The sequence below is a fragment of the Centrocercus urophasianus genome, unplaced genomic scaffold (genome assembly GCF_019232065.1).
Source record: "Centrocercus urophasianus isolate 14NV4802_14NV808 unplaced genomic scaffold, USGS_Curo_1.0 seq_20, whole genome shotgun sequence".
NCBI lineage: Eukaryota > Metazoa > Chordata > Aves > Galliformes > Phasianidae > Centrocercus > Centrocercus urophasianus.
The window spans coordinates 2178791-2204095 of record NW_024884756.1 but is presented as its reverse complement, the minus strand read 5'-3'; the positions used below and the strand labels follow the sequence as shown (position 1 = coordinate 2204095).

Genomic DNA, 25305 nt, shown 5'->3' with positions numbered 1-25305 from the left:
CTGAAAGGCGGTTGTTTCGCCCTTTTCACTGACAGCGGCTTTTTGGGAGTTTACATACTGGAGACGATAGCGGCAGAATGTCTGATGGAACATAAGGCTGAATGTGGCCAACGTGCTTTCAATATGCCAGCATGTTTATTTAACGAGCTGCTGACGAGTTCCTTAAGTGCTGAATTTTAAATGAATCCCTCACACAGGGGATTTGCATCGTCCAGCATAGAAGATCCAGGCTTCCACTGGAAATCAGTGTAACATCTACTGCACTTCTGAGACCTCTTCCATTCCGCTCTCATCTCTCCCTCACCTGTAGGCTTGGCCTCATCTCTTTCTCAAACCAAATATCAAAGGACCCAATTAGACTCAAACTTGGCTTCCACGGGGGTGGAGAGCACAGCTTCAGTGAAAGCAGATTCTTAGGTGGTTCATAAAATATCTAGATGCATTTAGTTAAAATAAGATTATGCCCTCCCATTTGGGGCAGAAGACAAATTCCAGCAGGGCTAAAACAGAAGAGGTGTACACAGCAGGAGATTGCATCCATCCACCTCCACATCCCTATAGCAAATGAGCTGTGGGTGACAGCTGCACTGACTGTGATCCCAGGATTGGTAGTATGCCCAGGGCAGGTGAGGCTCATTCATAGACTCCTAGAATGGCCTGGGTTGAAAAGGACCATAATGATCATCTCCTTCCAACCCCTGCTGTGTGCAGGTCGCCAACCAGCAGACCAGGCTGCCCAGAGCCACATCCAGCCTGGCCTTGAATGCCTGCAGGGATGGGGCATCCACAGCCTCCTTGGGCAACATGTTCCAGTGCCTCACCACCCTCTGGGTGAAAAACTTCCTCCTAATATCCAAACTAAACCTCCCCTGTCTCAGTTCTTTCCCCTTCCCTCTGTACTCAGCTGTTAGATCTTTTCCAACCCGATTCTATGTCTCTAGTCTGTGGTTCTATTCTAGCACCTCTGGCTATTTCCCTTCAAAGCAGCAAGCAGCACATTTGCTACACAAGCATGTAGCAAACCCACAGCTTGTGCAAGCAGGCCGAGCATGCAGGTAGACTCCTCCCCATGCAAAGTCAGCATGAAAGCTGGTCCATCCAAACCTATATTCCTTTGGAACCTCAACACTGAAAAGGTTTTGAGGTAGTATTTCTGTGGGTGGGATGAGAACTTGCCTGAAACCTGAGTCTCACCCATTCCTTCCAGAATCAATATGTTTCAGTTTTACTGAACATTTCAGTGTAGGGGTGATTGGTCAGACCTTACCAAGCAGGTTGTTTTTATTATCCAGGTCAGGGTCCAGGGCTTTAAAGTCAGGCTGTGTTTCAGCCCGGAACATTTACAACAGAAAATCTAATTACTTACAGTCATTTTCTCCAAACACGCCCAGCTATTAGCATCACCAATTATGTTTTGTCTGCTGTGTCAGGCATCCTTAGGACTTAGGCAACTGCAGTATTAAGAGTCGCCATCCTAGGCTGAGTGAGGGAGATTTTACAGTGCTTACAAGGGGTTTACTTGCTCTTGTTAGGCTTGTACAAATTAATAATTTCAACACAGACCAATTTAGTGTGATACCTTAGAAATACAACATTGGTTCACTTGGGAAAGAAGTGTAGAATCATAGAAGAGCTTAATGCTTGCATAAAAGTGCGCTCAGTATTACACGAAAGGGTTCAGTGCTTACTGAGATATTTATATAACATCAGGAAACTGCATCACTCCTAAATAAAATCTGCTCTCATACTCCCCTCTGTCCTCTCAGAGTGCCTTACTGACGCACTAATCCTTAGGTGGCTTGGAAAGGAAATTTACTTTCTTGTTTTGTGCTGCCCATCTCACAAGGAGACTGGGTCTTTCCTGCAGATTTTTTTCTGGAAAGCATGTAATCCAGCAAGTAATTTTGAAGATATTGGTTTAAAGAGTAGCTGTAAGTTAAAGCTTGCAGTCTGTGTAGCTGCAGGAGTCCTCAAAGTATTCCAAGTCAAAATACAATTGCTCCAAGGGAGCAAATTCCAGAGCCGGAGCTCTGCCATCTTTCACATTGAGTCCATGTGCTTCCCATCACTGGCTCAGCCCTGAGAGCTGCCGCAGACAGGGCAGTGCTGTGCCCAACGTATCATTTCACCTTCATCCTCTGCTGGGAAATTCTATATAACACAGGCTTTATTCTTTATGGATTGCAAGGTCTGCAGTTGTGGGAGGCCTGGGAACTCATGGGAGCCAAGGTGGGAGAAGCTGACTGTAGCCTCTCCCACATAATGCCTATATTTCTTTCCTGTCCTAAACTAATCTTTACATTCCTCCCCCTGGGGAGCTCTGCTTTCCTATAACAAAGGCCATTCCAAACAACTGATACGGTCTATAGGCCCATAAAGCAATGCAGTTTGATTTCCAGTATTAAAAAACAGAAAGAGAGAGAGAGAAGAAAAAAACCCTCTAGGGTTAATAAGTGAGTAAACAGTTTGGCCTTTAAGTCTCAACCCTTCTTTTCAAATTGCACTTCCAACATCAATGTACATGATCTGCTGGTTGGCAACCCTGCCCAAGGCAGGAGGGTTGGAACTAGGTGGTCTTGGAGGTCCTTCCAATTCAAGCCATCCTATGATCTTATGTTTTTCCTTGTCTTTTTTCACCAGCTTCTGAATTGCCAAAGCAGAGGTTCTAAATTATTTTTGGTGCTATCGAGCCATTTAGTTATTAGCATTGACCACAAGCATTAGGGACCAGGAGGAGTGCTTGAGGTGGACAACAGTGTTAGCAGAAGTAAAACAGGCATCGTCATATTTGGTTGCTTTCTTAACTTGGGAATATAACTCTCCACATTTTCAGCTTCTCACTCCCCACTGAAGTACTCCCACATCAGAAGCACTCATAAAGAAAGCACCATCTTAGCTATGAGCAGCCCTATTCACACAGCACTACGCTCTTGGTCTGAAACAAAGCAGCAAGCAGTAATGTGACATCAGACAGATGCTGATTGCACATTGCCTTTTACAAAGGCTTGAAGACAAGTCGTGGCTACACAGCAGGTCAGCAGCACAGTGATCCATGAACAGGATGGCTGCAGTGCAGGGGGCAGGAACAGGACAATGTCCACATGCAGATCATTTGAGTACAAGGAGGCAAAAATTACATCAGTGAAATCAGACTGAGTTGTATTTCTACACCGGTGCCATGCACGTAAGGCAGACTTAGAAGAGGGAAATGAACCACTGAAACACACCAGGCACTACCTTCAGATTTACCCATCTTCCTCGTACTGCAAAATGATGCAATCAGTTATAAACCAGACAGAAATCACATGGTTTTAGACATGGCCTCAGGCAGCCTTGCTCATTTTAACCACTGACACACAAGGATAACTATTACTCTTACATGCTGTATTTCTTCAAGTGTTTAAAAACAGGGTAGATCAAAGCACAAGGATTCTCTGTTTTCAAGCTATTCATCCACAGTTTCCCAGGATGCAGACACTGTGCAGTGCATGCAGGGAGCTTGATGTGCCCCAGGTGTGTTGCATTTGTTATGCACGCATCCAACTATCCATCCAGCACATGGAGAACACGGTCATCTCACAGTTTTTAGTCAGCTAATACCTCTAATTCCCTTTAAATACTTCAAGTGCCTTTCACAGTCAAGTGGTAGCAGAAGACATACAGCACACACAAAAGCATCACAAAGTCCATAGAGAGCCAGCGCATCGCTCATACATGAGCAGCATTTTTGCAGCAGCTCAGCCCTCAACTAAGCATAACCTACAGCTTAAAGCACAGATTAGTGATGGGCCACAGCAAAACAACTCAAAGTTGCCCAGTCTGCACCTTCATTCTTCTCCAAAAGAGGTGCATTTTGCTTCCCTGGCACCATGGCTTCTAGAAGCAAAAGTGATGGCTCAAATATTTCACCAGCAAATCCGATAAGACAAAACGTTCAGTGCACTCTGTTTCACTCCACTTCCCAAGTGATTTGGTGATGTTGGAGGGCAGGTTATTTCTTTTGGCTGCCCTTGCTACAAAATTGCATGCTTTACTTCCCTCTTTGCAGATTTCATATTGTGTTAATAAAGTACTGTTGACTCCCTCTGGCTGACTCTGCAGGAAAGCTATTCTTGCAAAGCTTCTAGTCTGAGTTAAAGTAATCTTGCTTAAAACCAGCCATAATTGTTTCAGTCTCTTAAGTTTAATACTAAGCACAGGAAATATTGCCAATTTGAGTCAGGATTTGACATTCTCTGAAGGCGGGATAAGCTGACCAAAGGTAAGGAATTCAGTAAATGCATGGGGAATTTGACCTGGCCTTTCTTTGAGTCAGCTTCTGTATTTTTGACCTCACTCTGGAAAGAGCAGGAAGATGTACAAAAATAAAACAGATGAGAGTTTAATGAGACTTTTGAGCTCTCCAGTGTACCCATTACTCCAGTGGCCAAGTTCCCCAAACGTGGTGCCAGGCCCTCAGGGACTTTTCTCCACATAAGGATTGCACAGTGCAGTCCCATTACAGCATGGCTGACAGAATTGCATTCTTCAGAAGGCTGTCATCAGGAAGATGACACTGGAAATAAGCCTAGGGACATCTACCTGTGGAAGGTGATGAACAGCCCTTCACCTAATGAGACAAACTACTGAGGAATCATAGCCTGCAACCTGGGTCCAGTAAATACTGGGTCACAGAAACATCCAAAATAGAATGAGGAACCAAAGTGTAACCTTAAGAAACAAAACACATTGGACATCTGTGCCTGCAGGTCATTCCAACAGCTGTGATGCACCATACTCTGTTTCTAGAGTTATCAGTCAGATTGATCGAGTTTGTATTTTGCTTTTAGATCTGCCTTGTATGTTCTTGGTATCTCAACACTAATAGATTGCTAATTCTTCCTTCTGTAGTTTTCAGAGAAGTAAAACCAGAGGAGTTCTGGTTCTCTAGGGCCTGTTACTGATAATCAAAATTTTACCCCAATTGCATACAGTCAATTAGATGAATTCTTCACTAATAAGGCATCTACTGACAGGTCTGGTAGGGCCAACAGCAGTAGAAATACTGCAGACTAGACTACCACGTGACAAGCATTACATGCCCTGCTCCTCATTCAGAAACCGTTCCCTCCAAGGGCAGTGATGGGATCCAGATCTCCCTGAGTCCTTCAGGAGATGCTTTCGCTTCACACAGGCTCACAGCAATCCTGCCCAAGACTGTTACTGTTCTGCCTTGCAAGGAAAGTATTTTTCCTTGTCAAGGAAAGTATGTTGAATCATAAGAATCTACTTTCCAGTCGCTTTAATTTTATTTCCATTTCTGTGCCATGGTGGGTAAATTTAATATCCAACTTCTCTAGGATTGCCTAAGCTTTCGGTATGGGTTGGATGTTATTACTAACTCTTGCAAGCAAGTTCATTTACTTAGGGCAGGGTCTGACTGACTCTCAGTCCTGAATTAATTCAGATCTGAGCTCCAAGAAAATTACTGGCAATCTTTTTTGGGGGTGCAGGCAGGGGCATGCAAAATCACTGGCGCCGAGACATTCTGGTAGTGTTGATATTGCCAACTTTTTTAATCTGATTTTTTTTTTTCTTTTTTTTTTTTAAGATGTAAGCTGAATTATTGAAGGTGTTAAATAAGACTTTTTGTTTCCCCTTAGTAATAATCGTGCCCATGTTGCCTTTTATTCCCATTCAAAGACTCCAGCAGTACTCGCAGAGCTACCTTCCCATATTTCTGATAAATTTCAAAGAGAAAACTCAAGCCAGGAATATTTGGTCAGAATTCTGAAGTAACCAATAGGTCAAAAAATCCTTTTATGGCAGGAGGCAGGATAGACAGAAGCTGTGGCACAGAAAACTTATGATGAGGCCATCTGAACAGGAACAGAAATTCTCTTTTTTTCCTGGTCCACTAATTACCTAATGCTATCCTTAAAAGACCAGGAGGATTCTGGAAGACGTAAAATAACTTCTTGACAAAGAAGAGCCTATTTATTTCAATGTAAGAACTGTTCTTTGGGAACTCAAGAAGCTTGAGAACAGCTGTACTGGGTCAGCCAAAGGTCTACCTTTCCTGGCCAATAAAAACTACGTGTAATAAAACTATCACAAAGAATTACCACATTCCACATTTAGAGCTGCATCCCCAACAACTGTTCCCAACTCTTACTTGTCTTTGAAGCTCGGTTCTGCCATTTCAGATCTAAGAAAGTCACTGGGTACCCCAAAGACCATCTATTGTTTCTCATTATGATAGTTACTACAATAGAGGATATCACCTTTCCCACACTTGGTCCTCCATGGGAATGTTTCTTCTCGCACACTGCTGGCCTCACAACACTTGATCTTAAACTTAAAGCCAAATATTTAGCCAGAACAATAAGGGTTCCAATCCTCCAAACACTTCTCCCTGCAGGTCACCCCACTGAATTACTTCTCTGCATAATCCTCAAGCAACTGCTTGGAGGATCGGAACCATAGATAAAACATCAGTTGTAATATGTCTGTCCAAACCCATTAAAGATGACAGGGAGCCTGTGGAAATCAATCTTGCTATATAAGTAATTCTATATTTGTGTAGGTTATTTTTTCTTGAAGAACTAACAGAAGCACACACACAAAAGGAAAGAAAATACTGCAGCAAAGATACTTAAAATAAACCAATGTTTCCATTTAAGAGAACCCATATCGAGTTGGATTACAGGAACAGGCAAGAATTACAAACTAAAGAGGTGTTTATTTCTTTACAGAGCCCTCACCCTTTGTTTTTGTTCCTTTTCTGTGCAGAACACTCTGCTGTTCCTCTGCCTAGAAAGGACAACCATCATTCATGCCTTCTCTTCTGCGCACGGCCCACATCCTTTCTTAACCTGAAAAGAGTTAAATGCTCTTCTTTTCTCCAAAGAACCATTTTTTATTTTCGTGACAAGGCCTTTCATGCAATTAGCTAAAGAAGTGGTGGCCAAAAAGAAAGAATAACACACGTAAAATCACGCCAGAGAATAAAGTAGGTAGTAACTTGAGTCTATTACCAGACAAATTGTTTATATCAACAGTATGTTCTCGTAAATCAACAGCCATATTTAGCCTTAACTACAACCATTCCTGAGCAATGTGGAACAGAGAGAAAAGATGCAAGGAAAAACAGTGATGTTCCTGAAATGAGCAGGGGTAGAAGCACCAGATGTGATGAGCACAATGCACGGCCGTTGTCCAGACAAGGAATTTATTTGCCAGGTCAGAACTGGGGTGCCGTGGCATTTCAGTGCCTAGCAGAGACTTCAGCAGGAGACTGCCGATCACACTGACTCATACCAAATCTGGGGGTGATTTGGAGATGTTGAAGAACCATTCAAACCTCATTAAAACCTGGGCTGTGCGCTAAAAGAAAATTGAGCCCAGAAGTGCCAGAAATCTGTGCTGTGATCAGAGACAAAAGATTTTACATTGCAGACCATAAAAGATCATTCTTTTTCAATTACAGTTGACAGATCTGTGTTATCGTAAGAGGAGTAACTTTGGAAATGGGGAGGGCAGTAACTGAACCAGAGAAGAGAGCAGGATGTATCTAGAGCAGCAACACAAGAATCTCATTAGACCCTTTCCTAATTAGCTGGACATCTAATTCTCTTTTCACTTTTCACTCCTCCATCTTTGTTCATCCCCCTATTCTTCCAGTTGAGCTGTTTTGATTTAGATTCAGGGCTTCCATTCACTCCAATTAAATGGCTTTTCTGTAAAGCTGCTTACCAAACCCATGCTATGCTCCCTTTAAAAGGATTGCACCGCTTTCTTGAGAGAGAGCGGATTTCTCCCATTCCTCAACTCAACTCCTTGCCTGCAGGCTTCCCTATGCTACTGCTGAAATTTGCCTCCCAGCCCTGAGTCTTTAGTCTTGCCTTGTTTGCTTCTATGCAGCCACTTGAGTTTAAGTGAGCAGCCAGACTTCTCACATATTTCATCTGTTCTTTTAGAACTGTACCCTCCGTATGAAGTCTGATGGCTACAGAATTTGTTCCTGCTTTTGCTTCTTGTCCTAAACATGTTGTCAGCACTCCCACTGAAGCAAACACGTTGAAAATAAGAGTTGTGTCTTCCAGTTCTGGCATTTGCACAGTTTTATTTGACGCTGGAAAAGCATAGATTATTTTCCTGCAAGTCTTGAGACAATAATAAATAACAGATCCACTGAGTTTTGACTTGCCTTGGAACCAGGCATTTCTGACATGTGCTGTATGCTCATACATTACATACTCCGATAGCCTTCTCACCCAGAGCTTAAATTGTTTCTGTATTCTCCACTACTTGTCAATGTGCAACCAGACTTTCAGACTTTGATTGACAGTTTAGTTTTTGCATACTATTCTCTTTGCAATGACACGCAGAAAAAGCATGAGGGCCTTTGTGGGTTATCTGTCAGCTAGGTATAGCGACCTACACAAAGGAAGCATCAAGGTACTCTGAATACCAAAAAAACCAACTGAGCAGATGGGAGGAGTCTCCTTTTTCACTCAACTGAGAGAGCAACCTAAATAACCAGCCTCAAATTCTCACCTACTGATCTCTCATGGTCTAAGGCTTTACAGTGAGTGTTCTTACACCTCACCTCTCAGAATTAACAAGCAATGAAGGTGCATATATAATGCTCCTCATTCCACTTCGATTTTCAGGCTTGTTGCAAACTATGGTATGGATTTTCAGGTATGTTGCTAACATACACAGCTCCACCTTGTGCAAGTTTGGGTTTTCTGTATGGTTGTTCCATTTTCAGAGTTGGAACCGAGAAGGGTTTCAACTGTCGAGCCTTCCTCCTACACCTCACCCTCCTGGTTCCATAAAACAGAACTGCTTTCTCTAGTTTGGAGAAGTTCCTACATCATCTGGTTTTGTTTTTTCCAGTGTTACTGCCTGAGAACTGGCTCTGATCACGAGAGCTTCACTGGTTGTAGGACGTTTCTAAAAGGAAGCACAGTTTAAAAGTATTTGAACAATTGTCACTCTAAAGCAACCACAAAATCAGTCCAAGTGTTTGGAAGATCCTCTTTGTTCAAGGAGTGTTCCCTCTTTGATGCAGAACAGACGTGAAATCTTCCTGGGCAACAGGTAGCACATCCGATGGAGCAAGGATATAGGAACAGCCTTGCTATTTGCAAAGTGCCTACCGGTCACTTAGTTCAGCCTGATGCTTTGTCATTACTGGCAACCATAAAGCAAGCTTACACAAAATACAGCTTTGGGTCCAATTGAATCCAAAATAACAGCTTACAAGAAATGCATGAGACGAACCATTGCGGTGGCATTTTGAGTAGGCTGCTACCAAAAAGAAAGTGGGGAAGAAAATTGTGACTTACTGCGTTTGAAGTGGACTTCAGACCAGGAAAAAATCAGTGGCTGAATTTTTCTGTACAGATTTACAGGTCAAGTGAATCCCTGGTTTAACCTCTGAACTCAGAGGGTTTCATAAGAAAAGGAATTTGGTCGTAAGGGTCGTGCATGTGCACAATTTCCAGGCATTACAAGACCGAAGCCATGGGCATTAAAACTTAGAGAAGCAAGAGTAAAACCCACAGGAGGTCAGATAGGGAAGTGAGATGAGAACAGTGCTCCATGTCTGCTGGGCAGCAGTTGATACTTATGAAAAGATGGAGTTCAGAAGGAACAAACAGATGTCCCTAAAGAATCAGCATGACTGAAATGTGCAGTAGCTGCCTGCTCTCAGGTCACAGATGACCATGGGAACTTACATTCTGCATGATCCTTGACTAAAGACCCAGCCCCCAAACAGCTGACAGGATAGTAAATAGCTGACAGTCTTTTTCCTATCACTTCAAAAGATTGGCATTAACTTCTATTAACATGAACTTATTTTGCAATGTAAGCTCTTGCAAAATAGCTGCCACAAAAAGATGAGTCGTGCCATCCCAAAGAGCTGCACCAACTATGAGCTGAAAGATCACACAAGAATATAGGTTATAAACAAACCAAATGGGAAGAACCTGATGTAATTTCATCAGCACTCAGATATATACTCATCATATGTATCCAAAAGGTAAATATTTCTGTCTGCAAAGACTGTAAATATTTTTAAAAATGAAGAGCTAGTGCAAATACCAAATGTAATGCTAATAAATATTGAAAGCTGGCACTACTACATCCAGTGGGTGGTGGACTCCAGAATGATTCTTCACCCACAGTGCATATTGCCTTTCCTTCCTCCCAGCTGGCATCAGTAAAGTAGCAACAGCCTTAATATCAGGTTTTGAGATTTCTTGCTGCTGTAAGCCAGGTTTGCAGCAACGTTTAAAATAATGTCACATTTAATACAAAAATCGAGCTATTTTCTGGCTGCTTAGACTAAAAACAAAGCACGATCTACCATCCAGTAAACTGATGATGCTGGCTTTTTGAGGCCAAAAGCCCGTTATTAAGGGGAAAAAAAAAGACCCACACTAACAAGGGCACCCTTTCATTCATGCAAAGCAGTTTCTGGGAATACAATGAATAAAGTTCTAAACCTGCCTACAGAACTAGTAATTGCAGAACATGCAAGTCAAAGCTCACACTCACAGATGAATGTATGTTTATTCTTCTCTAATTGGTACTACATTAATAACAGCTAGAGATCCAAAGCACACACACTGGTCTCAGCTCAAAATTGAGTCTACTGCTTAACAGTAGGCTAGGAAAGTCCCTTAAGATACCAGTTGTTTTAGAAGAATGAATGCAATTTTTATGAATCATGTCAACCTTTCTGAGTTGCTTTCTCCTCAAGGGAAATTTCACTTAGAGGAAACATAATTATTTGATTTGAAAGCAGCACAGGTACTTTTCTGAAGTGTCAGAATTTGGAACAGAAAATTGTCCTGATATTACTAAACAGAAAAATCTTACTGCTGTAATCCAAAAAGCTATTGATGTGAAGAAAGTAACAGATTCCTATCAGTGCAAATGGCCTTTGGACTGTAATCACATATTTTAATCCTTGCAAAAGATCTGGGCACACCAATGCTCTCCTTACTATCAACCAAACACAAAGCCTCTCAATTTCCCCCTTCACTACCTTCACTACCCAACTTTGTCTGTCCATTGGAAACACTGGGGGGGAGGGAGGGAATCATGTAGACATACAATCTGGAATTTACAGATCAAAAACTGATTAAAACCCAATGATCCTTTTTCTAAAGCTAGATATTGAAAGCACAGCGGCAGAGCTAGAAACGTAAGCACTTCAAGCTGCATCTCTTGGCTATGAAGTAAATCCTAAGAAATTCCTTAAGAAGTTTTGATGCTCAATGGGTCACATAATCGTACAAAAAGCCACCACCCCAGGAGGCAGTAACAGGTGAAGAAATACGGATTTTAACTTCTTTTCCATCTTTTCTCTTGCAGGCATATCATAGGCAGGTTTCCTGATTATCCAGCAAAAGAAGCAGGAGGTTCAATGGCTATTTTTTCTCAAAAAACTCCAGAGCAGGTACTATCATTCCTCTAATTCAAAAGGCTGATGGGATGGGGGAAGAAATCTCTATAAAACATGCTTTAAGTTGCAATTTTTCTGAACAAAGTCCTCTAATTCTTCAGGAATCTTGTGGTTAAATGGCTTCACAATGAAAAAGAAACAGTTGTTTTCTTCCAAGGTAAACCACAAAGCTTGACTACCAAAATTAGTTCCCTTTCAGACTATGTACCCACTTAGTCATGGTGGAAGACACCCAGCCATGCAGATTATACAGACAGATGTCTGAGGAAGCCAGGAGCAATGGGCTCAGCTACAAAGAGCCACTCTCCTATAGCAAAATCCACGTGGTTCAATTGGTGCTAGCTGGGATTTGTATGGTACCCATACTGGTGCTAATGGAGGTATATATCAAAGAGTTTAATCCTCATCTAGAAAGCTTTGATTTAAATTGGCACCCGGGGCTGCCATGTTTAGAAAATACATTTTGAGATTGGTTCTACTGTGTCTGCATTCTGTGTCAGCATAATCTACCATTAATGAGTTTAAACAGAGAAGAGTTTCTTATGCACGTAGACCTAGGCCTTGATTTGCTGCTGAGTTTGAATTTGAAATTATCTTGGCTCATCCTATGCATCCTTGTAATGATCTCAGTTGCTTTTCCCAGTTGGAAACAAACAAACAGAGAACTCTTCTGGTTTCTCTGCTAGTGGAAGTGGCTGGTAATCTTTCTCTGTCACACAGGGAAGGTGATTAAGAGCAGCTGAAGAAGTGAAAGCAGCAGTTGGCACTCTGAACCTCTTCCACTATCCAGAATGATCTTTGCAGGACAAAGGTTCTGCTGAGGGAATTTATAAACCCTGCACATAGGAGCAGGATTTGGCCCCTAAGTGAACCAGTCGTGGTGGCTACCAACACGCTAGGAAAACCAAACAGCCACTGATTGACCTCTGCAGTCCTTAAAAGTTCCCCTGTTGAGAAAGGCTGTTCATTAGCCGCCTGCCACCAATGATCTTATACAACTATGGTAAAACAACATTTTGGATTCAGTCCCTGGAATCATTGGGAAAAGCCTGGGGCATGTTAGCAGCATCCGCGTGGTGCAGGGAGATGTAAATACACATTAACCCAGCATAAAGCACAGTACTCTAACCAGTAGTTACTTTGCTTACAAAAATACACAAGAGCTCTGCAACAAACAGCTCTCTGTGCCTCACTGAAACCAAGCTCAGAGCATGCTCCTGTTTCCATCAAGTTCAGAGTACAACAAGGTCAACCCCGCGGGCCTCTGCAACTCAGTCGCTCTGTTGTTCAGTCCCAGAATGAAGGAGACCAGTCCATTCAGTTTCCAGCTTCTAAAGTAGAAACACATGCCAGAATCAAGAAGGCATTGTTGGCTGCCCTGAGCAGCAGGGAAGCTGCCCAGCAAGCATGGCTTGTTGCTGGAGAAGGCCTTGGGGACATGATGGTAATTAGAGGTGCAAGCAACAGGGATAAGCACAATTCAGAGAGGGGAAAAATAAAAAAAATAGAAAGCATTGCAAGGAATTACACTGAGCAAAAAGGGATGGTAACATGCACTGGAGAAATATTTTCCCCGTCCTACTCCCAGCTTTGAACTCCCACCTTCAGCCATTTTGCTGTGGTTCCTGCGCATCTGCTTTCTCTTTGCATAAAATATAAAGGAAGCCAAAAGCCTGCAGAGATTGTTCTGCTGCCTGTTTTTTTTCCCTGCATAAAAGGAAAAATACTTGTAAGGAAAAAAAAAAAGGCAGTTTTCTTGCAAATTTTCACTAGCAATTATCTGATTTTGAAGAAATCCCCAGAGCCATTTTTTTCCTCCCTTTCCATCCAGCACAGCTGAGAGCAGGAGGTGCTTCACATGCCCTTTACAGGCATCCAGAATGCAGCTGTGGAAAGGAAGTTTCATGCTTTTACCTGAATGTCAGAAAAACAAAATGTTTTGTGTTCATCTGAGCCAGCCTGTGTTTTAAAAATCCCAAGGCTAACTGGTTTTGTTTCACTTTGGCCTACTGTGTAGCATTATAAGTGAAATCCTGGCCCCATTGAAGTTAATGGGACTTTTGTCCTTGAATTCAGGGGAGACAGAAGGTTTCACTTCTTATATCTATTACCTTCCTAGGATGGGTTGGTTGCTCCCAAGTTAAACTCCATGGAAAACCAGGGCAGAACTGTATTTAACAAGTGAGCATTTTACAAGGCTTAAGTAAAGACACTTTGGGGAAAATAAAATACAAATTAATCACTTCACGAACCATTGCTGCATTATTATACATTCTATATTTCTTTATCTTTTGACAACTCTGACCTTACTTGACTTTGTAATGCCTCCTGCACAATCTGCTTTCAAGACATTTTGCAAATGCTTTTCGAAAAGGTAAGCCAGAGAGATCCCAATGCAAGATACTCAGTCACTTAGTCAGAAAAATGTGCTGTCTCAACTGAACATGAGTTTTTCCTCCACTTCCTACGCACTTTTCAGGAGCAGAATCTCCTGAAGGAGTGTAATCTCCCTGCATCTGCCTGTCCCTAATGGCTTTTTATGTTTTGCTCCAGAGATAATCATCAGATGTGACAATTTTTGGCTTTGCCCCCACACTTCTGCCAACAGAACGATAATCTCTTCCTGTAGTTCATTAAGCCTCATCACCGTGAAAGTAAGCCAAGAGAGCTGTCATTTAGCAGCCATTCCCTCGCTCCCAAACCCCCTTCATTACCAACATTAAGTAGCTTATCAAAATAAGACTGAGATTTTGGTTACACGTTCAAATTGCTGCTTGGAGCTCAAAGTCATTTCTATGTTACCATAATCTCAGTATTTAATCCGGCAGCATCTAGAAGAGGGCTGAGAAAAAGCAGGCATTAGCTGCAGATCCTGAGCCTCATTTGGCAGTCTGCGAGCTATTAGTGGCACTAATTACTATTCATTACTGCCGACAGCTAAAGGTCCTCACGAATCCCAGTAATCAGTGGGACTGTGAATGGCAGTGCCAGATCCAAGCAGGTTCTTCACTGCCTCTTGGGTGTGATGAACTTGTTTTCTAGCCAGCAGAGACAATCTAGGTTGTGTGCCTAAAGCCAGGCAGCATCAACAGCCCCTTGAGCATCCTCAAGCTGGGGGAAAGAGAGATGCACAGGCGATGTAAGTGCACACATTGCTGTTTGGTATGCTTCTCTGGAACATGGGGGTGGCATTTCTTCCCATCTCAGATGGTCTTGGGAGAAGAAACGTTTTTTGTTTTGTCTTAGACATCAAAATAGCTTCTTCCTCTACACAGTTCTCAAAGAGAGCAAATTTTCTCTCCAGAGACCACAAGCTACGTGCCAATTAAGTGTTTCTGTTCAAAATGGTCTTAGAGCCAGAACTGCAAGGCTCCGAGGCTGTCTCACACCCACTATGGCTGCGGATCTGAAATTCCCAAGCTCTATTTATTTATGTCTACAACACTAATAGAGGCAAAAAGCTCAACAAAGGAATTCTTTCAAGAGATGAAGGAAGGGCTTATTCTTGAGGAAGAACGTTTACCCCAAGTATCTGCTTGCCTGAGCCAATGCCAAGCTTTCTGTGGTTGAGGAACAGAGAACACGAGGAAGTCCTGCTGGCAGCTAGGGAGTCTCAGATACTTGGCTCATAACTCCAACATAATGCATTTCCATCCATAGGTGACACTCAGTTCCATTGCCTCTTCCTTTCCCAATAAAGAGAATTTGCATTGAAGAAAGTTTGGGAACACTTAAGCGGATGTACAAGTAGAAAATTTGATTTGGCTTTTGTGGAAGATCAGTTTAGAGAAAAATACATCTTTTCATCCTTGAAAGAAAAAAGTTACAGGGTAGAAGTAATCATCTGGCCAGCAGGGCTCCTACAGCAAGACTAGGAAAAACCAGAGCTAAAATTCATCCACCCTCACTGATATGCATTCTCTTCCCCATCATTAAGAGTTCTCAAAGCACTTTCAGCCTCATTTCAAAAAGAGGCAACCTAGCAAAGAAAGGGAAGTCTAAAATAATTTAGGAAGACACCTGCTTTTATTTCCACCATGAAGTTTTCTTTCAGTGGGGAAAAAAAAAAAAAAAAAAGGTATTATAATGCAGGTGAATTGCTTAGTATCTCAAACTAACCTTTGCTTGTCCTTTCCTTTCATTCCTGTTCTATTGTCAGATTCTTCAGGCTTCTTCTTGTAGCTGGAGGGGAAATTGTTCTGTATATAAGAGTATGAACCATTCAAGGTTGGATACACAGCTGGTTTCACCCCAGCTCCCAGTCCTCTGCAATTACGAAGCTGCTTAGAGCAGAGGAGCAAGCAGAGCTGCAAAATCTGCACTAAAGGAACATAGAGGAGAAGGTGTATCTGATGCAGAAAAAGCAAAATTATATTTGCCCTGTCATGCTCTTTTGGGAAGCAGAGACTTCAGAGAAGTTAGGCTTCACATGCTGGCCAAGCTGCCAGCCACGTGGTGCCTCAGCATCTCAGACCTGCACATGGTTACATGTTCTGCAAGACAAAAGGATAAGGGCAGTTCAACAGTTGCACCCCTTTATAGTGGGTTAATAAGCACAGAAGCTTGGTCTAACCCTATTCATCTGTATAAAAACACAACAACAAATTGTTGCAATCAGATTCTGCATAGGCTTAAAGCACTGCCAGTAAAACTTGGTAGCACTGCCTAAAACGAAAGCCATTTGCTGATCACATGCGTGCTTACAGGATTCCTGCTGGATCAGCCCAGCACTGAGATGCTGGAAGTGGTTATGGCTGCCCTTTGGTAGGCATGCAGAGCAGAGGTTGGATGCAGAAGGGACCAGGTTGGATTTCTGGCTGGGTATCAGCACTACACTATAGGACACACTCTGGGTAGCTCTGTTGGTTTTGGATACAGCAGGCCTGCTGGGACACTACAATCCTATTTTAACTCTAGTCAATCTATTAATCTATCCAAGAGGATGAAATGCTTCACTGCTCATCGCCGCAAGATACGTCGGAAGGGTGCTTGGGGTTTAAATTACCATATTTAATTAAATGTACAACACTGGAATGCTTGGGGAGATCCAGTAATGAAATTTCACTGACTGCAAAGTATAGCCAGTGTTGCCCCTCCACTTCCCCTGTCCAATCTTTAAAGCATTAAAATGCATTTCATAGAAAACAAATATTTCTACTGTTAGAGGAAACGTTTGTCTTAAACTTGGAAATCTATTTTCTATGCTTTCACAGTACTGCCAGTACTAATGATGTATTATTTAGTTGCATTGACCACAGATCTACTCATCAGTACACAATCTTAGATTTCATCTCTGGCATGAGAGAATCAGAGGCATCCAGGAAGATGGAAATAGTAGAAAAAGCAAATAGTAGTAATGTGTAAATAGCCAGGAAGTGAGCTGATACAGCCCTGCCTGGTTATCAGCTGCTGATAGCTTGCTGGGATAAAGATGCTGGGCTATCTGCATATCTGTCAGAGCTCATCACAGTATCTCTATCCAATCTCATCTGCAAGAACACTTTCAGTCTTTAGCCAAATATTGAAATTAGACATGCCTTGAGGCCGTCTCTCAAAACCTCCCTCTATAAAATCAATCTGCCTCAAAAACGCTAAGACAAATCCATAACCCAGCCCTAAACCCAGAGGGAACTTTCAGTTGTATATCATTAGGATACTGTGCTTCTGGGTGGTTTTGGGAACCGTTCATACTGCATAAAAGCCCTGGTGGTTTGGGACATGAAAATCATCACTTTCTGAAAGATGTATTAGGATAGTCATGCTGAGGTTTGCCTGTCAGCACAAATGAAAGGGGTCTCTCTGTAATGGATCAGCTCTAAAATTCTTCATGCCATGCCCAGGATCTGCTGAAATGCAGATTCGTAGACTCATGAGCACAATTCAGGGCCTTCCTTGCTCTCTTTTTCACCTCTAAAGCGGTGCAGAGCTACACAGGCCCACTCCTCTATCCCTCATAATACAGAGATGCTATTTGGAGTTTCCATCACCATCCAAATTACAAGGGGGGAGAAAAAAAGCAGTAAGTACATCACAATGGAGGACTACCAAGCAGTGTACTGGATACTGGATTTCCTCCATGTAGGAAAGGCAAAACCAAGGGGAAAAAAAAAAAACCCCACAACTCTTACAGCATGCCCAACACAGCTTGCATGTGAACATTCTGACACTCCTCTCTTTCAGGTTGCTGCAGAGCTGGCTGAACAAAGGGAAATGGCTTTGCAGAAAAAATCCGAAAAGGGAAAAAAGGAAAAAGGAGAGAAAGGAAAGGAAAAAGCAAAAGGAAAGAAGACACAGAAAACAGGAAAGAAGGTAAGGCTTCACATAAGAAAACTCGTTTGTGAAAATGAGATGTGGTAGAGTCTACTCAGCTGTAAGTGGACAGAGGATATGAATGTGTATCATACTGATACTGATGATCACTGGGGTTTCAGCTTTAGGTTCAGGAGAACCAGGGAGTGTTTGAGGCTGGTCCTCCTTAAACTTTCAACTACTACCACAGTCCCAGGGAACTCCAGTTTACCTCTCCTGTTTTAGGAAAGGAGTCTGCATGGCCGCAGCTCAGCTCAGTGGGGAGAGCTGACATAGGCAGACAGACTGCCAGAGACACAGATGAGAGGAACAACACACTTTATGGCTTTGGCATTGTTTCCTTTTGTGCAGACAAAATGGTGGCCAGTTTCATAACCAAGCATCTACACTTTCAGTGTGCAGTACGGTTAAATTGGCTATCACCACCCCTTTACATAGCAACTCAAGAAATAAGAACCTTTATCTCTTACAGATACCCATTTCCAAGCTTGCTGGGACATCCAGCTTAAATTTAAGTACAGTTTGCTAATGGCCAGCTGCGCCTTTTGTACTGCAAGCCAATATTTTGTATGCCTGTAAATTGCAGTCATGCATTTTCAGTTTACATTCTTAGGGTATGAATTCTTTTCTGCTTCAAGTCACAGCGGACACCACTTAATGTATGAGAAGTTCCCTGAAGTCTTTGTTACACTCAGGCTCTGGTTACCCCTAAGGTGTGCTTCCAAGTTATTTCAGAAGCAGCTTTACTGAGGAAGGAACCTGTGAAACAACAGTGCAGTGACTAGGGGCATCTTCATAAGCAAGCTTCACAACAAAAATTGTAGGTTTTCACTCAAGCAACTACTTCTGCTTACTGTAGTATAAACAAAGTTGAAGTGATATATATATATCTGAATATATATTATTTTAATATGGGTCATTAATCTCTCATTGAGTACATGGAGATGTCAGATTGTTCTGGCACAAAGCTTACTCCTCTCTGCAAATTTTACAGAATTTAAGTCTTAAGCCTGGAAAAACCACGACAAAAAAACGAAAAAAAGATCATCAACCATCAGTCTAGACAGATCTCATAACAGCTAGCCAGGAAACTGAACGGCATGAACTTAGAAAGAACCAAACTAATTTGGATGAGGATATCCAAAGTCTCAACTTGCAGCTTAGTTAGCTGTTTTCAACTTGTAAAGATGCTGATTGGGTCATTCCAAACAGAATATGGGATTTATTTTCCTTCATAAATGAAGACGTACAGCAGGCTGAAGGAGAAGCATGCGTAGATGTGTTTTCCAAGCTCTGAGCCTTATGCTGCTTCACCAGCTAGAAGAGGCAGTGGTCAGTCCAATATAGAATGTGGAGAACTGGAAGCTAAGTTCTGATCACACATCTGTTCGTTTTCCATCAAGGTGACAGCAATAGCAAAGGCACCAAACTCCAAGGAGTGGGAAGTGGAATAGTGATGCCTTAGCTGGCAGAGCTGAGCCAGCCCAGGTGGAAGGAAGGAAGGAAGAGGAGCGTAATGCCTTCAGACCTAAGCCAAATAATATTGATACCAAGTTATCCATAAGATTTCAAGACACTTACGCTAGTGCCAAGTTCGGTCCTGCTGGGTCACTTCCTACCGTGACCCCTTAAATCAGCACAGGCATTGCAGATCTCTAGGGAAGATCAAATGAAAGTATGTGCGATGAAAGCTATTGCATCGAAAAGCTTTTGAAATTACAGACTTGCAAGAGCATTGCTATTCACAGCTACACAGAAAGGAGATGCTTGCACAAGGGTGTTCTCCAATGGCTTTGTCCTTGTCCTATGCCCTCCCAGCTTTGCTGGCCCAAAACAAAGCATCTGGTCTTGCAAAGGCAATGGAGAAAGCTGTTCCAGACAGTCCAAGTCAGTGAGGTGTACGTGCTAAAAACACTAAAACCATCCTGAGCTCCTAAATCTGGATGTCAGCTAACTCACCTGCTTAAAACCAGCACTTTCACAGGATACATTTGATTCTTCGTTGTGTTTCTTTCACCTTTTATTAGATAAGAATCAACACAGTGCCAGAAATGAATCTCTTCTCATAGCCTCTGCAAGGTTGTTTTGAAACTGGGTGAAATAACAGCATAGAGCTCTGAGGCTTTGCAACTCAATGTCTTTCTCATCTCTTCAGCCATCACAAGTCCTGTCAAGTAAAATTCCGAGCCATTATATCAGGCTCTCTATGGTTCATTGAGAAAGAACAAAGGGAACATTCTCTCCAAGGTTATAATACTGACAGGGAAAAGTAGATATTAAGAGCAGTTGGGAAGTACATGGAAAAGTTCTAACAGCAGGACTCTTATTAAAATAAGTATAGGCTATAAGTCATAGTGGGGCAGTCAGAAAAAAAGCCTTGCTCCTAACTTCAGTTCTTTAAGAAAACAAAAGTTTGATCCCAGAAGGAAACTTAAATATTTCTGAAGCCTGATAGCAATCTCTAAAGAAGCATATTTGATATCAGAGCAACTTCATTTTCTTCTCTGGAAGGTGTTGATCTGATTTCCCATGGGGCACCTAAGAACAAAAGCAACTTCTGCACCGTATGATCCCTCTTCCACACGCTAGACCAGCCTGAGCTGCTTCACCCAGTAATGCACTTTGTCTCTCTCACCAAATGTGAGTGCAGCTGAGCAATCCCTAGATTTCATCCTCAGGCATTAAACAGTGAGATATTCAGTCCTCCGTGAAGTCCATTAGCAAAACCTCCACAGCAGAAGCTCAGCATGGAGTCAGTTCACCATCCTGAATGAGAATATAAAGCCACAGAGCCATCTGACTTGGGCTAAACTGAAGAAAGCCTCGAAAACAAAAACACCTATTTCCACGCTCGTGCTTAAATCAGAATGTGTGTTTCTGGTTTGAGGGGCTTCAGCACATAACAGGGAATAAGCATGGATTCCATCACCAAGGTTGGGGAAGACCTTCAAGATCATGCCATCCGGCCATCCACCCACCACCAAACACAGAAAAATACATCAACTGACTTCAAAGGAAGAGAATTCCTTTGTTTTACTTTGACTCCTATGCTGTCAGCATAGGAAGAGGGAATTCAGAGCAGCATTTTCCAACAGTGGTCGGACATGCAGTGGTTTTGATTCAGCTCGTTGAAACCAATGCAACAATGTTATTTACATTGGTGTATAAAATCAGTTCAACTAGTAGTTAAAATGACTTGTCACATTTTTAGCAATAAAATATGCATCCTCCCTTTATTGAGGTTAGAAATGACTAAGTCTAATTTTAAGGCTGTCTCTTCGGTTGTTTTAATTATTATTTTTAACACTTAGCAGTTAAGTATTTCTTTTAGACCAATGCATTTTAATGATTTTCTGAAAGACGTAACAAAAAAAGTTGAAAGAAGGCAGCAGAGTTGGAGCATGCCTAATGCAGATCTAAGAATGCATCTGAAAATGCTACCCTGGAGAAGCTGGGAATACACCAGAGCTACTGGGAATTTAAGCTCCAAGTGTCAAATCCTCCAATACTTGCTTTTATCTAACTCAAATTGTTAGTGATTAAGAAACTCCTGAACCTCTTTGAAGTATAGCTATGGATCATAGGATAGAAGTGGTGAATGCTTTTGCGTGTCCTCCTTGGCCCAGACTAATTACTATAATACCTTTTAATTAAAAACATATTTCATAATTAACATGACCTGTCTGCAACTGTATCTGCTGATGTAATGGCACCTAGATACAGAAGCACATGTATAGTTCTTGCTTTTGGCTTCTTTTAGTTATTCCAGGAACTCACACGCTACAGATTGATTAGAAAAGCCACAAGCAACCTATATTATCTTGGGTGAATCCACATTTGGCTCTTCCTCCATTTCCCATACCATTTCCCATATATCTATTTCCTTACTAACATTTTGAGGACTCACGACTGATTCAGCATGAAGAAACTTGGAAAATCCTGCCAGAACGTTATCAACTTGAAATACCAATTCAATGAAAATAAGCTATTTGAGGAACATGTCAACACTGTTTGCTTTAGGCTCGAAAACATCCATATGTTTTGCTGGAGTTGAAACAAAATATTTTGTTTTTCAAACTACACCAAGTTCAATATTTTTCTAATTATGGATTAAAATGAGGTTTCAACCATTCGGAGTTAACGCCAAGTTGGGAATTCCTTGGGGAGAGAAGTGAGGCAACCCAAGAGTAACTGAAAAAATAGCAAGGTAATTTAAATTACATGTTGCAAGCAACCAACAAACCTAAATTTAATTCCTGAAACCTCAGTAGATCAGCTGATAAACTAAAACTCCGCCCTCTTCTTCTTTTGAAGAGGATTCCTTTAGAGCCTGGTTGGAGAACTGTAGTCAAAACACTTCATGGTGGTGTGATGAAACGGTGTGTCTTATTCCTTCAAACTGCATCAATTCTTTAAAAGTCCAAAGAAGATTATGAATTTCTTATACATATGTTTCCACATACTAACAGTCTGCTTTTTGTTTCACCTTTCACAAACCTAGGAAGAGGATGAGGGCTGGAAAATGGCTCCAAGTAATTTCCTTCCATTACTGGAGGAAGGAAACAGTCAATACAAAGGTCAGTGCAAAAAGATAACAATTACAGCTGGAATGCTCTTCTCATTCAGCTCAATCTGAATGTCATTCCTATAAGGTCAAACCGTGCAGCTGCCTGAACTGTGAAACATTATAGAAATGGAGACATTAGTTTAACTGGTATTTAAGAAGGGAGTCCCTCAATACTGCAAGTCTTCCTAGAGGTCTCTCAAAATCATTGTGCTAATCATGCACGATGGTACATTTCTGAATAAAAGTGGCCCAACAAGAACCAAAGAGCTTCACTGCACATACAGAGGCTCTCTTAGATTTTCTGAGGGCAACAAAAGTGACATTTCAATAGTAATGTCATTTAAAAGCCCTGTCAGAGAGGACTAAGTGATCTTAGAGGTCTTTTCCAAGCTTAACGATTCTGTAGCAGCTCAGCTTCCCAGTGCTCCACAGTGCTGCTTCTGCTGAGTCCCTGCAGCATCTAGTGCTCCTCATTGCAGTGCTGAGCTGGGAACTCACAAAATCCTTGTGTTTATCCACGTCATGCTCCTGCAGGTTATGGGAAACCTCACAGGGGCTTTACACAGTGACTTGGCACTGGGTGTGAGTGTTAGCAACAGAAGCACCACAGAGGCTGGTAAGGTCCTGTGATAGGATTGATACTCCACAGCTATCTCAAGTAACAAGTCAGGGGGCTTATGAGGGGAAGAGAAATGTGTTTGTCACCCAAACTGTAATTGAATCCTAGCTCATATGCTGTCACCTCTATCAAGATACATCCTTTGAGCACTGTGGAGATATAACACTTGTTGAGGTTACTCACACTAACTTTTTGTACAAGCAGGAGAGCTGTTCTGAGGGTGTTGCATCTCACAAAGCCTCCCAGGGACATTATAGCAGCACATTAGCTGTCTGGGGAGCTGACATTCCCATTCAGGCACCAGGATTGAGTCCCTAGAGTGTGAATAGCTCTTCCACACCATTAGGTACTGACAGCACTTGCAGGCACACCACAGTCTTGTGCTCAGGCACAGGCAGCATCCTTTGGAGGCTGACAGAATGAGCTCCTCATACGAGCTTCAAGTAGTAGCTGCAGTTTTGTCTTACACACAGTAAGAGCCTGTAGCCCTCCAGTTAAGCTATTCAACACCATATTTATTCTCAGTTAACAGCTATTAATTCCTCCGTGCAGCCATCTCCTGCCCCCTTCACCAGCACTTGATGCTTATGTCCTGCCTGATCACACAGCTATCACACCCTTCATTGCAATTCTACCTGCTGGCTGTTCAACAAAATGTCATGGATGAGGTTCAGGTTTTCAAGGCTCCCAGAAGGAAACCTGTTGCAACATCTGACAAGGGCAGTGCAAGCCATTTCTTGTATTTTTAATTTCAGCCTGCTTTCATTTCCGCAGCAGAATTCTTTTGAAAAAGGAGCTTGAGTTTGGTCTTTCCACACTGGGGCTTTTCTCTATTGTTGTATCAAAATAGCTCAGTTACTGTCGCAATCTTCAGAGAAGTTCAAGATTATTACTGCATAAATCTTGAAAGCGTCACTGAAGTAAGGAAGCTGAGTTAAGTAAGATTTATACCAGGTGCCTGCAATCAATTTATTTCAAGAGCCTTCTGGATGAGGCTGCAGCCTGCTGAAACGATAGCTGTCCAAACACTGAATGTTTTTGTTCTGTCACCTCTCTCCCAGCTCTTAGAATTAGGAAAGTCTTCCCATCCTTTGAGACTGGCCGATGCATTCTTAGGTTGCTTAAGCATTTAAAAAGAGGCAGAACAGTTTGCTCCAAGCTCTAAGCGTCTCATTTACAGGCGTCTCCATTCCACTTCCCCCCCTTCTCTCTACCAAGCTAAAACCATTAAACAAACCTCAGTGGAACTCAGGAACACTTCTGTTCTCCCAAAACTGTATTTGTCAGTTTTACTAGTTGCTAAGCTACATTTGCCAAGCCCTATCTCAAACACTTACTTTACATAGTGTTGCTGGAAACAGGCAATTCCTGTGCAAGCAACATCTGCTTTTACAGGGGAATAGCAAAAGCGTACGTGGAGCAAATGTAAGTAGCCTGAATCACCCCCTCAGCTTTCTTAGGTTTCATTTTTGCAACCCGTCATGCTGTAAGGCAGCAAAGCACTATTACCCCATTTTACAGCAGCCAGTCAGTCCTTAACTTGCTTGGTGTTGGAACTGGAGTTCCACCCAAACACCCACTTTAATGCGGGGTGACACTGTGTGGTTTTGCCTCCTGTCAAAAGCTTTGAACCCTTTTGCCAGAAAGCAGTCACATTAAGAAGAGAAGCATCATGCTTTAAAATAGAAGTGTTTTAATTAATAGTTGCAAGCTGCTCTGAAATTTATAGAATCCTAGAATGGCCTGGGTTGAAAAGGACCATAATGATCATCTGGTTCCAACTCCCTGCTGTATGCAGGTCACCAACCAGCAGCCCAGGCTGCCCAGAGCCACATCCAGCCTGGCCTTGAATGCCTGCAGGGATGGGGCATCCACAGCCTCCTTGGGCAACCTGTTCCAGTGCCTCACCACCCTCTGGGGGAAAAACTTATTCGTTTGAATTACCTGCTAGTCTGCAAAAGGAAAACTAATGCTGCTGAAGAGATGTCAGCACTGGCTGTCTTTTGGCTAGCTAGGAGAGGTCTGCATATAAAACAATCCAAATATAAGCTTGCACTGCTTTAGAAGGGGTGATATAAAATTGCACTGCACACGCTCACAAAAATAGCTTCATAGCTGCATGACTGTCTGTAACGAAACACCAGACTGACCACTGCAGACAACATCCTCAGCCTTCTGACCTCGCTTTAAAAATAACTTTGAGGTGTTTTGTTGATGTGTGAAAGAACACATCTGTATCTGTATCTGTAGCATCTGATGTCTATGAGCTATGCATCTCCTGAGACTGCTAATATACTGCAGAGAACTCACTGCCAGGTAATAGCAAAGACAGCTCCAAGGAGCATC

General features: G+C 42.3%; 1 protein-coding gene across 1 annotated transcript in view; it reads left to right on the top strand.

Moving 5' to 3' along the window:
* Positions 1 to 25305, top strand: part of IQCA1 (IQ motif containing with AAA domain 1) — an 85113-nt gene that overhangs the window by 32358 nt on the left and 27450 nt on the right. Inside the window, exons 7-9 of the mRNA XM_042822045.1 lie at positions 11374 to 11458; positions 17645 to 17773; positions 22275 to 22350. Of these exons, the coding sequence (XP_042677979.1) occupies positions 11374 to 11458; positions 17645 to 17773; positions 22275 to 22350 (290 nt within the window). The remainder of the gene's footprint in view (positions 1 to 11373; positions 11459 to 17644; positions 17774 to 22274; positions 22351 to 25305) is intronic.